The sequence below is a fragment of the Leptonychotes weddellii genome, chromosome 16, assembly GCF_054177405.1.
Source record: "Leptonychotes weddellii isolate Sample4059 chromosome 16, ASM5417740v2, whole genome shotgun sequence".
Classification (NCBI taxonomy): Eukaryota; Metazoa; Chordata; class Mammalia; order Carnivora; family Phocidae; genus Leptonychotes; species Leptonychotes weddellii.
In genome coordinates, this window is record NC_138384.1 from 37,175,883 (window position 1) to 37,192,441 (window position 16,559).

The window sequence follows — 16,559 nt, forward strand, 5'->3', positions numbered from 1 at the left end:
AGTCAGCCGTGCAATCGCGTGGGTAAACCACCAGTACACTTAGAACCATTGTGTTTTTCACTTTCAGTACAATATTCAATAAATGCATGAGATATTCAACACTTTTTTATGAAATAGTCTTTGTATTTGATGATTTTGCCCAACTGTAGGCTAATGCAAGTGTCCTGAGCATGTTTAAGGTAATCCAGGCTAAGCTATGATGTGTGGTGGGTTAGGTGTGTTAAACGCATTTTGGGGGCGCCTGGGTGGCTCAGTCGGTTAAGCGTCTGCCTTCGGCTCAGGTCATGATTCCAGGGTCCTGGGATCGAGCCCTGCGTTGGGCTCCCTGCATAGCGGTGAGCCTGCTTCTTCCTCTGCCTCTGTGATCTCTCTTTTTCGTTCTGACTCAAATAAATAATAAAATCTTTATTTTAAAAAACACATTTTGATGGGTTCATTGAGATGTAACCCCATCATAAGTTGTGGAAGATCTGTAGTCCTATCCCCTTGCACACATACATCATTTCGTTCAGATTTCATTGACAAGAACTAGTCATTAGGCTACATGTCGCATCAAACTGGGAAATGTGGTTTAGCTTTGTGCCCAAGGAGAAGAGGCCAGGGATATGATGAACGTATCCTAGTCTGCTAAACTAGCCTACATTAGAAAAAGATAGTAATGATGGTTTCTGCATCATCAGATTATTTGGGAATGTAATTAGATAACAAGAAACTGCTTATCGCACACTGCCTGACTCAGAGTGAGTGACAAAGTAACAAAAGTTGTGTGTTTGTAATATTTAGGCATTATTAGTCATAATGAATAATGATATCTCAGACTTCCTTCCAAATTCAGAAAAGACAGTCCTTTCTTTTTCTGCAGACTACACCTTTAACTATACTTTGCATCCCACACTTTTCCACCTTCATCCAGTCATTCATTCACCTATATATCTCTGCATCTATCCATCCTTCCACTTGTGAAGCAGATATTCGGAAGCAGTCCCTAGCCTTGTTCTCTTCTTGCCCTCTTGTCTTATAAAACCTCAAGGAGACATTTGCCTTTGTCAGCCTCACATCTGGGCTGTCAGAGCTGCTGGGGCCATCGAGTGGGTGGAGAGGCTTCAGTGCAGATTCGTGATCTCTCCCCTCTCGTGTTCCTTCTGGCTGCTCAGCCAGCAAGTGTCCGGCCCTCCCCTCCTCACCCCTTAGGGTCTGTCTCACACCTTCACCCCGCTCTGCAGTTCCACATCTTCACTTGAATATCCCAATGTTCCAGTGTTCCACTGACATCCTAAAAAGGACCTCATGATCTGGCCCACTCCTCCCACCTCGCCATTTTCAACTACTGGTCTTACCATTCTGTAAGTCAAGAAAGCCAGGAAGAAAAGGACGACCCCACACTACCTCCGTCTTCTTCACACCCTCTATCCAGCTGTTCCTGAATCTTGATCGTGTTTCATCTTCCGTATCTCCAGAATCCGTCACCTTCCCCAGCTCCGTCGGTTCTGCACGAGCATCCTCGTCCAAGCCACACTCGTCTCTAGGCCGACGACGCTAGCAGATTTCCAGCTGCTCTACATGTATCTGCTGCGTGCCTCTGATCCGCTCTCTGCCTTCCGTCCGCTTCCCTATCCACTCACCCTTCTTCCAGATATCACCACCCACCTCGCTGCTCATAACTCAGCATGTGACCTACTTCACATTGAGAAGAGAGGCTACACACTTGGCCTTCTTGCTCTTTACCCCTGACAGACTCATCCTGCAGCTTACTTCTCACAGAGGTGAGAGGTGGAAGAGTTCTCACGCCCGGCATGGCGAGTTCCCCCAGCAGAGTCTAGATCTCACCTTCGCCTAACTTCTCAGGTGTATTAGTTATCTTTGGCCGTGTGGCAATATTACCACAAACAGAGCTTACAGTATCACTTATTTACCGTGTCTCATCTGTGGGTCAGAGGTCCAGGCACAACTTGGTGGGGTCCGCTCCCAGACGGAAGTAGGGTGAGTGGATGGGGAAGCGGACGGAAGGCAGAGAGTGGATCAGAGGCACGCAGCAGATACATGGAGAGCAGCTGGAAATCTGCTAGCGTCATGCGGGCTAGAGACGAGTATGGCTTGGACGAGGATGCTCGTGCGGAACCGACGGAGCTGGGGAAGGTGACGGATTCTGGAGATACGGAAGATGAAACACGATCAAGATTCAGGAACGGCTGGATAGAGGGTGTGAAGAACATGGAGGTGGTGTGGGGTCGTTCTTTGGTCCCTGGCTTTCTTGACTTACAGAATGGTAAGACCACAGTCAGAGACACCTCACAACATGTCAGGTTCCTTCAGATCAAGTGTTGGTGGGAGAGACTCCAGCAAGAGGGATGCAACACACAGCCTCATCTTTTACATTTCCACCACTTGGCCACATCAGAAGCAAATCAAGGGCCTGAGCCATTCTGCCAGAGGGCATCATAACAGGGTGTAAGCACCACGAGGTAGGAATTACAGGAAGCCATACGTGAGTCTGCTGCACCTGGGACCTTGGGTCTTCACATAAGTGAAGGAAGTGAAGGAAATAATTCCTGCCTCTTCTATATCTTCACCTTCTCTCAACTCAACATAGGAAACACAGTGAAGTTTTGGACACTTGGGGGAAACTTGAAACAAAACATGCTCTTGGCTCTCCCAACACATGTAATTGTTGACGACTCTATTTCACCTGAACAACCAAGCTTCTGGGAGTTTTCTCATTCTCTGAAGAGACAGCCACGCAGGATCAGGACTTCTAGGCTTCCTCGTTACTATTTTACTATTTTCTTTAATTACTGTACGAGGGTATAACTTACACATAGTGAATATACAAATCTTAAGGGTTCATCTTTATGAAATATTACATATATAACCCCAAGTATCCACCACACAGGTCAAGAAATATTTCCAGCACCTCCCAGGTTTCTTCTGCTCCCTCCTTGTTAATACCCCTTTTACAAAAGTAGCCGGTGTTCAACTCAATCACTGTAGATTAGTTTTAAAGACTTATAAATGGACCCCCACAGTACATAATACTGTTATGTCCGTCTTGATAATCATCATGGCTCTGAGGTTCCCTCATGTGGTTGCAAAATTTAGAGTTATTTCTTAACTGTGCAGTGTCTCAGTGAATGAATAGATTACATATATCCATTTTCCTGTTATTTGGCTTGTTCTCCATTTTCAGAATATTGTGAAGAATGCAGCTATGAATATTCTTGATCATATTTTTTGTTAGATATAAGCACACATTTCTGTTGGGAATATGTAAATGAGTGGCCTGGCTGGATCATGGTGTAGATACATGATTAGCTTCAGTAGAAACCACCAAACAGTTTCAAAGGGACCGCACCATTTCACATTCCCAGTAGTCATGCATAAGAGTCGTCAACTGTTAACACCTACTGGGGAGCAGGTGGTATCTTCCTCTTTATTCTTTGAGACCCAGTAGTGTTGTTTCTCAGCACCACACTACTGAAAATGTTCTTACTCAGGTTACTGTTGACATTCTGATTGGCAAGTGCAACACCTATAATAATGATAAGAGGGGTGTACAGGTTAGTGAACATTTGCCATGTACTGGACTGGTTGATTTACATAATTTTTCTTATGTAACATTATTGTGAACATTGTTATGTGTCCTCCCCAAATTCATACTTGGACCTGGGGGGTTAGAACCCAGCTGGGGGGTTAGAATAGTGATGCTATTAGAGGTCGGGATTTGGGGAGATGATTGGATTTAGATGAGGTCATGGGGGTGGAGTCCCCATGATGGGATTGGTGTCCTTATAAGAAGACAAAGGGAGACCATAGTCTTTCCTAGGTGGTGTGTGTGTGCTGGGGGTGGTTGGGAGAAGAGGGAGAACACTCTGGTGTCTCTTCTTGCTTCCATAAAGGCCCTATCTCCAAATTCACATTGGAGGTTAGGGCTTCAACACATGAATTTTGGGGGAACACAAACATGCAGTCCACAACAGTTTGCTTTTGGGGTAAATATAGGGCTATTCATATATTGTTTATCTTGCATCAGTTTTGGTAATTTGAATCTTTCAAGGAGTTTTTCCACTTCATCTAATTATTCTATCCATTACATTTTAAGATTGTTTTATCTTAAAATGTTAAATTTTATGTTATATATATATTTTTTTACCACAGTAAATAAAACTAAAAAAATAAATGAAGATACTCATATATATTTTTTACGTTTTTATCTTAATCACCTGGTGCTCATCATGACAAGTGTACTCCTTAATCCCCATCACCTATTTAACCCATCCCCCCACCCACCTCCCCTCTAGTAACCATCAGTTTGCTCTGTATAGTTAAGAATCTGTTTCTTGGTTTGTCTCTGTCTCTTTTTTCCCTTTGTTCATTTGTTTTGTTTCTTAAATTCCACATATAAGTGAAGCCATATGGTATTTGTCTTTCTCTGACTGATCACTTCACATTATACTCTCTAGCTGTGTCCATGTTGTTGTAAATGATAAGATTTCATTGTTTTTTATGGCTGAATAATATTCCATTGCATATATATAACTCCTCTTCTTTATCCATGCATCAGTCAGTGGATGCTTGGGGCATATTTTGGTCATTGTAAATAATGCTGCAATAAACACAGGGATGCGTGTATCCTATGTACGTGTTTTTATAATGCCATTATTAACTGACATTCTCAAAACAGACTTAAAAATTACTTCATCGTACTCATGTATATACGTGCTTTTTAATTTGAACTTTATAAAAAGTATCATAGGTTATATTGTCTTACATGATTTGTACTTTTTATTCAACAGTATATTATTAAGATTCACCATGCATGTAGTATAGTTCACTCATTTTTTTCTTCTGTAGTCATTTGCATGAATATAACACAATGTATTCATTTATTTTCATGAGCACTTTCATGTTTCCAGTTTTTTATACCTACAGAGTGCTGTTGTGAAAATTCACGTACATATGTCCTCATGCATATGTGTAGGAATTTCTCTTAGTAGTGTTCCTAGGGCTAGAATTTTTCGATTATTATAAGAGAGCAAAAGGAGAACTTTACTAGATGCTGCCCTGCTGTTTTCTCAAATGGAATCTTACCTGTTTACACTTCACCTGCATTACACTAACGATTCCATGGATCTGTGGCTTTTCCAACACTTGATACTGTCAAGTTCTTTAGTTTTTTCAATCGGGTGAATATAATATGGTATCACATTGTGGTCTTTTGCCCTTCCCTCATATCCAGGAAAGTTGAGCACCTCTTCATATGTTGATTGGCTGATGTAGATCTTCTGTGAAATGTCAGCTCATACAAATATGCTTAGTTTTCATTTTGGATATGGAGTGTTGAAGTTACCGACTGTAATTGTGGTTTTTCTATTTCTCCTTCGAACTCAGTTTTTGGTTTATTTTGGGGCTCTGATATTTGTTGTGTACAGATTTAGGATTGTTATGTCTTCCTGGTGGATTGATCTTTTATCATTGTATAATGTCCCTCTTTTTCTCATTTACTTTGGTCTGTAGTCTGTGGTATCTGATATTAATTTAGATACCTTTGTTTGCCTTTTTTTTTTTTTTTAAGATTTTATTTATTTATTTGACACAGAGAGAGAGCACAAGCAGGGGGAGCCTCAGGCAGAGGGAGAAGCAGGCCTCCCGCTGAGTGGGGAGCCCGATACGGGGCTCGATCCCAGGACCCTGAGATCATGACCTGAGCTGAAGGCAGACGCTTAACCGACTGAGCCACCCAGGCGCCCCCCACCGTTTGCCTTTTAAAAAATATTTGGTTTAGTCGAATTGACTAGTCTTTTCATTTACAGTTAATGCTTTTTTATCTTGTTTATGAAATCTTTCACTTTCCCAAGATCTAAAAGATAATCATTTTTACTATTTACTAAATGTTGTTAATGGTGAGCCTCTGACAGTTAGATCTTAATCAGTCTAGAGTTAATTTTTATGTGGCATGAGGTTAGGAATGCAATTTCATTTTCCCCCATATGGGAAATTGTTTCTCTAGATCCATTTATTGAGTAGTCCCTCCTTTTCCCACTGGGCCTCTCTGCTGCTTCTGTCATTTTTCAAAGTTCATACATACATTTCTGAGCTCTTAATTCTGTTTTTTGCTTTGACACTTTATCTTAAATCTATGCCTACATCGTACTGCCTTGTGTATAATCATCATAATTCTAATTCCTCAAAGGGCAAGACTCCCTTCTTTTTTCTTCTTTGGAGCTAGCCTGGTCTGTTCTTTTATGTAAATTCCATGATCAGTTTGTCAATATCCTTGAAAAACTCTGTTGGGATTTTATTTGAGGTTGTGTTGAATTTATAGATGAATTTAAGGACGACGTTATATTACTAACCTCCCTTTTCATAGAGATCTTCATTAATGTGGTAAATTTATAATTCTCCTCATCTCAGTGGTATTTGTTTGGCGTCTGTTCACCTAGTCTTTACTCAGACGAAGTAGACGCAGTACGCCCACCCAGTAGTTTCTCACCGTCCCCCACTATCCCACAGCCCAGAATCCTGAGATTTTTTTCTTTCCTCAGTCCCTGTCTGCCTCTCCATCCTCATCTCCACCATCCTCTCGTCCACTTCACTTTGCCTGGCATTCGGAATTCTCTGAAGACACCGCATGTTGTAGTTTCTCTCCTCATTCCTCCATCAGAGAATCCCTCCTCTCCTTTAGAAATAAGCTCCCACAGCACCTTTTCCAGGTAGCCTCCACTGGCCTCTCGCCGTCTCCCATGTGGCTCAGGCTCGGTGTCCCTTCCCTGTGCTGCCATACCATGTTGGGGCACAGTCGTTACATATGGTGTAGTCGTTACTCGGCCCACCCGCCGCCATTCTGGAGGGTGAGGAGTCTTCTCCGCTCCAGATTCTCTACACCCTGCCCCAGCTTTTCTTCCTGGGTTGCCTTTTAAAGATGTCAAGAGTCCAAGGATTAGTGAAGAAAGAAACTGTAAACTTGGGCTGAATAGATACATAAATGCCACAGGAATTAGAGGGGTTATTTTCATCTTCATTCTACCACTCGGATGGTGATTTTGTTGGTTCTGTGTTGACATGACTAATAGACACATTTCTGTATTGGATTCCCTTCAGGTGAAAAAGCAAAACCTGAGACCACAGAACTTACTGCTTCTCAGCTGGCCTTCACTGAGGAAGCCCCTTTTGAGGAACAAGTGACCCAGGGAGTCCCAAGGGATTCCAGGTTGGGGCAAGCAAGGGATCAGGAAAAGCTATCAGAAATGCAGGAAGGGAACTTGAGGCCAGGAGCAGACCCCCACAAGGAGACATGCCCTAGGAAGTTGACCCATAAACATGATGATTTGGAGGCAGATGATCGTTTGTGTTTAACGGTTTTGCAGGAGCGAGTCACTACCCAAGGTGATCTCCGTGAACATGAACAAGGACCAGGAAAAGACCCTGTGATAGATGCAAGGAATAACCTGTATAAGTGCAAAGACTGTGGGAAAAGGTTTAGCAAGAATTGGGCCCTGGGTCGGCATCAGCAGATTCATGCTGGAGTGAAGCCCTATAAATGCAGCGAATGTGGGAAAGCCTGTCGTTATATGGCAGACTTCATTCGACATATGAGGTTGCATACTGGGGAAAAACCGTACAAGTGCATTGAGTGTGGGAAGGCCTTCAAACGCAGGTCTCACCTCACAGAGCACCAGCGCATTCACACTGGAGATAAGCCCTATGAGTGCAAAGAATGCGGTAAAACTTTCACCCACCGCTCTTCTTTTAACCAACATAATATGACCCATGCTAGGGAAAAGCCCTTTTTGTGCAAGGAATGCGGCAAAGCTTTTTACTACAGCTCTTCCTTTGCTCAACACATGAGGATTCACACTGGAAAGAAACTCTACAAGTGCAGTGAATGTGGAAAGGCCTTCACTCACCGTTCCACTTTTATCCAGCATAATATGACCCACACAGGAGAAAAACCCTTTTTGTGCAAAGAATGTGGAAAAGCTTTTTGCCTCAGCTCATCCTTCACTCAACACATGAGGATTCACACTGGAGAGAAACCCTTTGAGTGCAACGAATGTGGAAAGGCCTTCACTCACCGCTCCACTTTTATCCGGCACAAGAGGACTCATACTGGGGAGAAGCCCTTTGAATGCAAGGAATGTGGGAAAGCCTTTTGTGACAGCTCTTCCTTAATTCAACACATGAGGATTCACACTGGCGAGAGGCCCTATAAGTGCAGTGACTGTGGAAAAGCCTTTACACACCACTCTGTTTTTATCCGACATAATAGGACCCACAGTGGAGAAAAACCCTTGGAGTGTAAAGAATGTGCGAAAGCCTTTTACTACAGCTCTTCCTTTACTCGACACATGAGGATTCACACTGGCGAGAAGCCCTATGTATGCAGAGAATGTGGGAAGGCCTTTACCCAACCTGCGAACTTTGTTCGTCATAATAGGATCCACACTGGAGAAAAACCGTATGAATGCAAAGACTGTAAGAAGGCTTTCTGTGACAACTTTGCCTTAACTCAACACATGAGAACTCACACTGGAGAGAAACCCTTTGAATGTAGTGAATGTGGAAAAACCTTCAGCCACAGTTCATCCTTCACTCACCATCGAAAAATTCATACCAGAGTTTAAAGGCCTCTGCAGGTTGTTTACATCGGTCAATTTTAGTGAACTCATACTGATGAAATACCTTTTCTTTTGAATGTAACTTTTCAGGAAAACCTTTTGGCCAGAGAAATATCTTGCTCATTATCTGATAATTCATACTGAAGAGAAACATAATTACCATCTGTGTGAAAGCTTTTTGTGGCAGGTCATCTCAAGGGTCATATTAGAAATTGACCCAGCATAGACCCTTACACTACCCCTGGGAATCATCCACAAGTGAGGCCCAGTGGTTATGCATTTAGAAAATATGTCAGCAAGAATTCTTCTTATATTTATACTATAAAACCATCTCAAGAGTATTTTAGAAGTACAATGAGAGGTGGAGGAGGAGATGTAGAAGAGAAAGGGAAAGGAAATGTGAGTGTATGGCTTCTTTCCAATTTCCCTGCCAAGCTTGTGATAATTTGTCATTACGGTTGGGGCAGGGGATGGTGGGGGTATGAGAGATAAAAAGACCTCATTCCCTTTATGTGTGTGTGTGTGTTTAAGATTTATTTGAGAGAGCACGAGAGGGAACACGAGTGGGGGAGAGGGAGAAGCAGGCTCCCCGCTTAGCAGGCAGCCCCGTGTGTGGCTGAATCCTAGGACCCTGGGATCATGACCTGAGCCGAAGTCAGACACTTAACTGGCTGAGCCACCCAGGCGTCCCATGTGTCTTTTATATATCTGTCGTCAGGAGAGTTGGACCATTGAAGGCAGCGTGCTGCCAAAATTTTTTGAAAATACTCCTTATTCTAAAACATTGTCATTTTTACCCTTGGGGAGCATAAATGTTTGAGAGAGATTCAGAGGCCCAAGTCATAAAATACTTAACACACATACACATACACACATATATTTAGTCAATTCTTGTTATTCATCGTAGTTGTATTCTGTAAATCCATCACAAACATTGAATTAATGACTACTGAACCATTGCTTCTAAGGGAAATGCAAACTTATGTTCGTCTGAGCCTCTGTTGACATTTTCATCTACCAATCAATGCATGACCTATTATGGATTTTTGTTCTGTTTAAAGGCATCTGAATTTAATATATGTTTCTTAGAAATAAATTATATGCAGTATTAAAATAAAACTATTTCTGTTACATCATTTTGTATAGTGTATTCTATTTTTACTGTACTACTTTAAGTCAGTCATACAAACAATACACAGTTTAGTACTCACACATTAAATAAACAGTAAACAGTACAGTAATGTGAACACCTACACTGCTATATTGTACAGTCATGCAAAGAAAGTGCAGAAAAAGTTAAAATTAATCAAAGATTAACATTAAGTACAACTAGTTTTGAGAGAGCTGTGGGATGTGTGGTGGGGCAGTGCACTCTGGCTAAACCTCTTGACCTTGGCTTACCCCAAGAAAACCAAAGTAGTTGATGGTACTTATTTCAAGCCGCTTGAAAAATAGCAGGAGGCTGCATTCAACAATAGGGTCACATTCTTCCATGTCATTGCAAATTCTTCCGAGGCAGAATTCCATTCTGATATGGCTGCTGTGAGAGGGACATTTCAGTGGTGGCCGGGTTTTCATCACCATCCTCATCTCCACTGACTTCAGTGCCTTGTTTTGCTCTCTCTTCTGGGTCTTTGTGGATTCTACCACCTTTTCTGCCCAAATTTCTTCCACATCTTCCCGCATGTCACTGAGGCTTTTTCCACTTATTTGCCATGTGATATGCATTATGTGTTTGCCATTGGCCTTTATATTTTCTGTGACACCTTCAAAGCCTTTGAACTTTTTTGGGCAGTCTGGCCATTTTTGCAGATGTTACTGATAGTAGTCTCCTTGATACCTCCCCAGGCTGTGCACCAAAGTCCCCGACCGTGGCCATAGTGACCGACTGCCAGTCGTCCGTCGTGCCGGTTTCCTTGTTGGTGTTGTATTGCTTTACTGTAAAGTTCCCTCGTGGTGTTCACCATGAAAGCTTTATTATGTCCTGATGGCCAGGTTAGGTGACAGACCTAGCGTTTAGGGGCATGAAAAGAACACCTAGGTTGGGATGGGCATTTGCAAGTTCTTCATGGCAATGGACTGGGGCAATACTCAAAATCAATACGACCTTGGAGGCAAGGTTTTTGGCCCGGAGATAGCAGTCAGCTTCTTGGATGGGCAGTGGTAGAAGCTTAATCCCAGAATGTTTCTGACATCTCATATGTCAGATGTCAAACTCCTGAACCGGAGTTTCCTTTTAAGTTCTTGTGGATTTGGGGTTCCGTACATCTTTAGGGGTTTGGACTTAAAGTCAGTCGCTGTTAGTATTGACACACAATAGCAAGATTGCATGATATTTGAATAATTTGAAGAGGGGATTTGGAGGCCATTTGCATTATATGTGTTCATTTGTCAATAGCCTAGGAAAACAAGCCAGTCTCGTTGGCACTGAAACCTGCTCTTACACCTAACACTTTCCCTGTATTAATATTTAGCAGGTATTTAAAAAATTATTCCATAGCCTCCTGATCTGCAGGAACGGCCTTATCTGCACACTGCTCATACTGTATTGTCTCTTGAAATGTGCAAGCCAGCTAACTAGCTGATCAGGGTTTAACATTTTCCCTATCTGGGTAACAGGACTCTTAAATTTTGGCTTTCAGCCTCAGAACAATGCCTTCCTATACTTTTTTATTGATCTTCATCTCACGAATCCACAACTGGAGCTGCTTTTCCATCTTTTTCATAGCTTCACCACACACTCTAAAAGATACTTTTAACACTTTCTGGAGTGGCTTCATGTACAGATCAGTGCATTTCTTCTTCCTACTTGAGCATGTGCCATATTGTTGATTCATTCACATCGAACTCCGAGTCAACAGCAGTACAACTCCTGACCGAAGGCAGCCCATCTAACACATGTATATTCTTTAAGGTCCATCACAGCCTTCTTGCACTTACAAACACTGGACAGCACTGGATGCCTGGGTGGCACAGTTGGTTAAGTGCCCGACTTGATTTTGGCTCAGGTCATGATCTCAGGGTCATGGGATTGAGCCCTGTGTTGGGCTCCATGCTCATTGGGGTCTGCTTAAGATTCTCTCCCTCTCCCCACCCCCTGCACTCTCTCTGTCCCTCTCTCAAATAAGTCAATCTTTAAAAAAAAATTAAATCCAAAATAAGTAGACATAAATGATAAAGCTAATAGCAGAAATAGAAAATATGCAGAAAAATTAACACACTAAAAACGGATTTTTAAAAGGTTAATGAAATTGACAAATCCTTAGAAAAACTGACCAGGAAATAAAAAAAGAAAAATGAAATTTCCAGTATCAGGAATGAAGGGGGGGCATCACTGCAGATTTGGTAGGTATTAAAGGGATAACAAGTGACTTTAAACACCATTCTGTGAGGAAAATTGCACATCCATGTGGTTTTCCTGTAAATTGTATCAAAAATATAAGGAAGATATTTTGCCAAGGTTACACAAACTCTGAAAACAAAGAAGGAAACTTTTCCTAACTCATTCTACGAAGAAGCCAGCATTACTCTAGTACAAAAACGTAAAAAAATTTAAAGATTAATATCCCTCAGGAACATAGACACAAAAGTCTTTAATGACCATTTCAGGAAATCACCAGATATAAGAGGATAATCTAGCAGGACCACCTCTTGGGTGGGGTTTGTCCCAGGAATCAGGGTTGGTTTAACATTTAAAAAAAACAATCAGGGCGCCTGGGTGGCTCAGTCGTTAAGCGTCTGCCTTCGGCTCAGGTCACGATCCCAGGGTCCTGGGATCGAGTCCCACATCAGGCTCCCTGCTCAGCGGGAAGCTTGCTTCTCCCTCTCCCTCTCCCCCTGCTTGTGTTCCTGTTCTCGCTGTCTCTCTCTGTCATATAAATAAATAAAATCTTAAAAAAAAAAAAAGAAAAAAAACCCAACAATCAATGTAATTCATATGTACAGAATAAAGGAGAGAAGCCATATTACTATCTCAAATCTGTATGTGAAGTAATTGACAAAATTCAACACTTCTTTCAAAGTAATCTCCAGCAAAATAGAAATTGGAGGGGATTTCCTTGATATGATGAAGCACATATACAAAACACCTTCAGCTAACAGCATACTGAACACTTTTAAGAACTGGAACCTGGAACACATGTTTATTATCTTCACTGGTATTCAATATTTTACAGGATGTCAGAGCAAACATAAAGGTAAAAAGGAGTAAAAGGCATACAGATTAAAAAGGATTATGTAAAACTCTTTATTTACAGAAACCATGAATGTGTGTTTAAAAAATCATAAGAATTCTACAAAGAAATACCAGGAGCATGGAAATTTAGCACACTTCCAGCATACAAGATCAATATATAAAAACCAATTGTATATTCGATATGCTACCAGTAAATGAAAACTAAAGTTTAAAAGATACCATTTACAATAGCATTTTTAAAATCTCACAAAGTAGTGAGGAGTAAATTAGCAGATACTGTATAAGACCTATGCACCAAAAAAGTACACATCAGGGGTTGGCAAAGTTTCACTATAAAGCATCGCATAGGAAATAGTTGTAGGCTTTGCATGTATGGTCTCTGTCACATGTTCTGGTTTTGTTTTGATTTTACGACATTTTTAAAACATTAACATCATTTCAAGCTAATTGGCATTACAAAAACAGGCTGGGGGCCAGATCTGACCCATGATCTATGATCTATAATTTCTGGAACACTGCTACAAAATACTGAGAGAAAAAAAATTTTTTTTTAAATTTTTAAACTTTAAAAATTTTTAAACAAAAGCTGTACCAACTGGTGAACTGGAAAAGTTAATATTGGTAAGTTGTTCATCTTGGCCATGACCTTGAAAGCTGGTGTATGGAATTATTACAACAGATATTGGTGCCCTTGGGGCAAAAGGCTTGTAGGCCAGGGTAGATCCAGCACACAGCTGATTTCATGCACCTGGGAGGAGATCTGTCATAGCTGCATGATTTGCTGCAAGGCTCATATTGAGGAGAAATGTCTGCTAGGGATGTTACCAACTCACAGTCCCTGTCCTACATCTTCTGAGCCTGGAGCCTGGTGTGGCCAGTGGTTGATTTATGAGTTAAGCCGAAGAAGATCTCCTCACAGGCAGTGACTGAGCTCATTAAGCGTATGCGACTGTACTAAGTATCAAAAAATGGTGAAACAGGGCGCATACCTGATGAGAAGCTACCACAGTCTGGGGGTTATATGCACGAACCCTAGAATCACAGAGCCTGGGTTAAAATTCTTGGCGGCATTACTCCTACCTGTGTGACTTGATGAAGGGTGTAAGGCTTAAATGCTATTTTACCGAATTTGCGAAAACAAGCAAAGAGGACAGGCCTGCCAGAAAAAAAAGACGTGTCGTGGTGCAATCTCCATGTCGCCACTGGTATTCAGAAACCCAGTAGTCCAGCTGGTGATGCTCAGGACACTTGCCTTTCCAGAGTGGCCACAGAAAAGGGGCCCCCGGCTCCAGGAACTGGAGAGGAGCTAGAGTGGCCTCTGGAGGAGGTGGTATTCTGAGCCATGACCTACTGGCACGGAAGGGGTGGGAGATGGGTTGTGAGAGTTAACTGGTGGCTCCTGTGCTTGTCCCCGTAGCAGCGGGAGTGTACCATCGGCATCTAGGCTCCCGGTGACAAGTGGAGATGTCACACATTTGGGAGCATCCTGAGCCTCAGAAGGGAAACCTCTATTCCAAGAGGTTTACTGGGGTAAATTCACCGCCCTCCCACCTCAGCACAGACCCTGTTGCTGCCATCCCACACCATCTGGACGCACCACGTAAGACAGGGCCAACCCCCAGTCTCCCCAGCTCTAGTGTTTCTACCCCAACCTCTCACAAGCCATGCCCCACCTGGGCAGGATCTCCGTTGCTCTCCTGCTCTGGCCTCGAGCAGGCTCTGGCCTCCCGGGGACCGTAGGGAAAAGGGCTGGCAGAACCCCAACCACAGGTTGCCTCTGCTGCTGCCCTCCAGTTAGGCACTGGGGTGACAGTCATCCAGGCTCTTGGAATTTATAGTCTTTAATGGTCTCACCAAGCCGCCAGGCCCGTCTGGGGTCACACACCTGCAACCAGCAGCAGGAAAGTCAGGAAGCTCTAGAAAGTCCTGGGAGGGTTCGCCCTCTGGGCCTTGCCCTTTGCCTTTGGCACTTCTCCCGCATGCCCTTTGCTGGTGGAGGCTGAGCTGGTGTGCTCTTCTGTCCCGTGTTCCAGTGATGAGTCACAAGCATCAGGCTGAACAGAGCACGGTGTGCCATGGAGGAGCAGGTAGCTAGGAGAGCTCTCCAAATGTCCTTAACTACACTTCCAAGACCCAGCAGTATACAAATTGTCCTTCATGGGCAACTTCCTCAGCAAGCTTCTCTCTTGCCCTGTCCCTGCCCCTTGGCACACATGTGTTCCTCTTCTGGCAGAAATCACCCTGCTGCCCCTGCACCTGCCCTTGGCCTTTTTCCTAGACAGTTAGACAGTTCTGCCTGGATCCAGGGCCTCTCCCTCTTGGTGTTACATCTCCCTCACAGGTGGTATCAGATCAGGCAGCCTCAGTGATGCTCTCTCATGGTCCCGAGGGGGCTCTCTGAAGAAGCTGTTGCTCTCTGCATGTACCTCAAAGTGTCCGCTCTGGAATGATAAAGACCCCTTCTCCAGAGCACACAATGACTCCTCCTTCGTCACCTAATCTGGTAGTCAGCCATCCCAGACTGTCTGGACACACCAGGGGAGACAGGGCCAACCCCCCCCCGGTCTCCCCAACTTGGGTTTGGGGATGGCCAAGGCCATCCAGTCACCCCCAGATTCTTGCTTAAAGGAGACTGAGCTGAAGTCACCAGGAGTGTGAAGGAAGGGGATATCAAAGGAAGACAAAAGTATGCAAAAGGCAGGACTACCAGAAAGGGGTCCCCGTAGCAGTGGGAGTGTACCATCAGCATCTAGGCTCTTGGTGACAAGTGGAGATGTCACACATTTGGGAGCATCCTGAGCCTCAGAAGGGAAACCTCTATTCCAAGAAGATTGCTTAGGTCAGATATCTTCCATGAGCTCCTTCACCCAAGGCCATGCCTTCAGCAGCTCATCCAGCCCTGCTGGAGGATTCCTGCCTCTCTGCAGGATGGGGCTGTCTGGCCCAGCTGCCAGAGAGGTTGAGAAAGGAAGAGCTTGATGAAGGCCATTGACTCAGCTCTCCCTGCTTACTGATGTCAAAGGAGACCCAAGAGAGAAAAGCTTCCGGATACTCTGTCAGGGAGAAATTCTCCACCCACACCTGTCAGTGGTTGGCTCTGTGAACAGAAATTTTCTGCCACTGCCACGGTTGTGGGTTCGAAGCGAGTCTGCTCCCACCTCCTCCCTTCCTTGGATGGTCATTGCTGAAGACCTCAGCTTGGAGAACAACACAGCACCAATGGAACCACAAGGTTGGAGGATAAAACTCAGACCACTCAGCCTACCTCTTCTCACTCCCAATTTCTTGCAGGGAACCCAGTTACTTTGCCATTGGCCACTTTCCCCTCGCAGATTCCAGAAATGACCAAGTTAGCAGTCACTGACTTGACCGACGCGTCCACGGGGGCCCAATCCCGTCTGCCCCCTTATCTACCCGCACACCAGATATCGGTCGTGGAATGGGATGCACAATTTCCAACTCTCCTTTTGCTGCCCCTCCTGGTGCTACTTTAGATTCCAGCCCATCTTTGGGGTTTCACTTAATAATGAGAAGAGAGGCCCTTTGCATTCCAATCCCTCAGTCATAGTTGCGGGATCTTCTCCTTCTCTTCCCACACCTCCTAGCACCTCATCCCCCTCCCTCTCCTGTCTTTAGAATCGAGTCACCTACATCTATGTGTGTGGATTCTCCTCCCTTTTTCTTACAGCCTCCTCTTCAGGTCCCTTTCGCCAGTGTCCCCGTCTTCACCAGCCTCCGCAATCACCCCCCTA

At 43.7% G+C, this 16,559-nt stretch overlaps 1 protein-coding gene across 1 annotated transcript; it reads left to right on the plus strand.

Annotated features, from left to right (window-relative positions):
- The first annotated feature begins 5,630 nt into the window (after positions 1–5,630).
- ZNF599 (zinc finger protein 599) lies at positions 5,631–9,745 on the plus strand. The gene has a single exon (XM_006752193.3). The coding sequence runs from the start codon at positions 7,242–7,244 to the stop codon at positions 8,616–8,618; it is 1,377 nt and encodes a 458-aa protein (XP_006752256.3). The 5' UTR covers positions 5,631–7,241; the 3' UTR covers positions 8,619–9,745.
- The last annotated feature ends 6,814 nt before the right edge of the window (positions 9,746–16,559 follow it).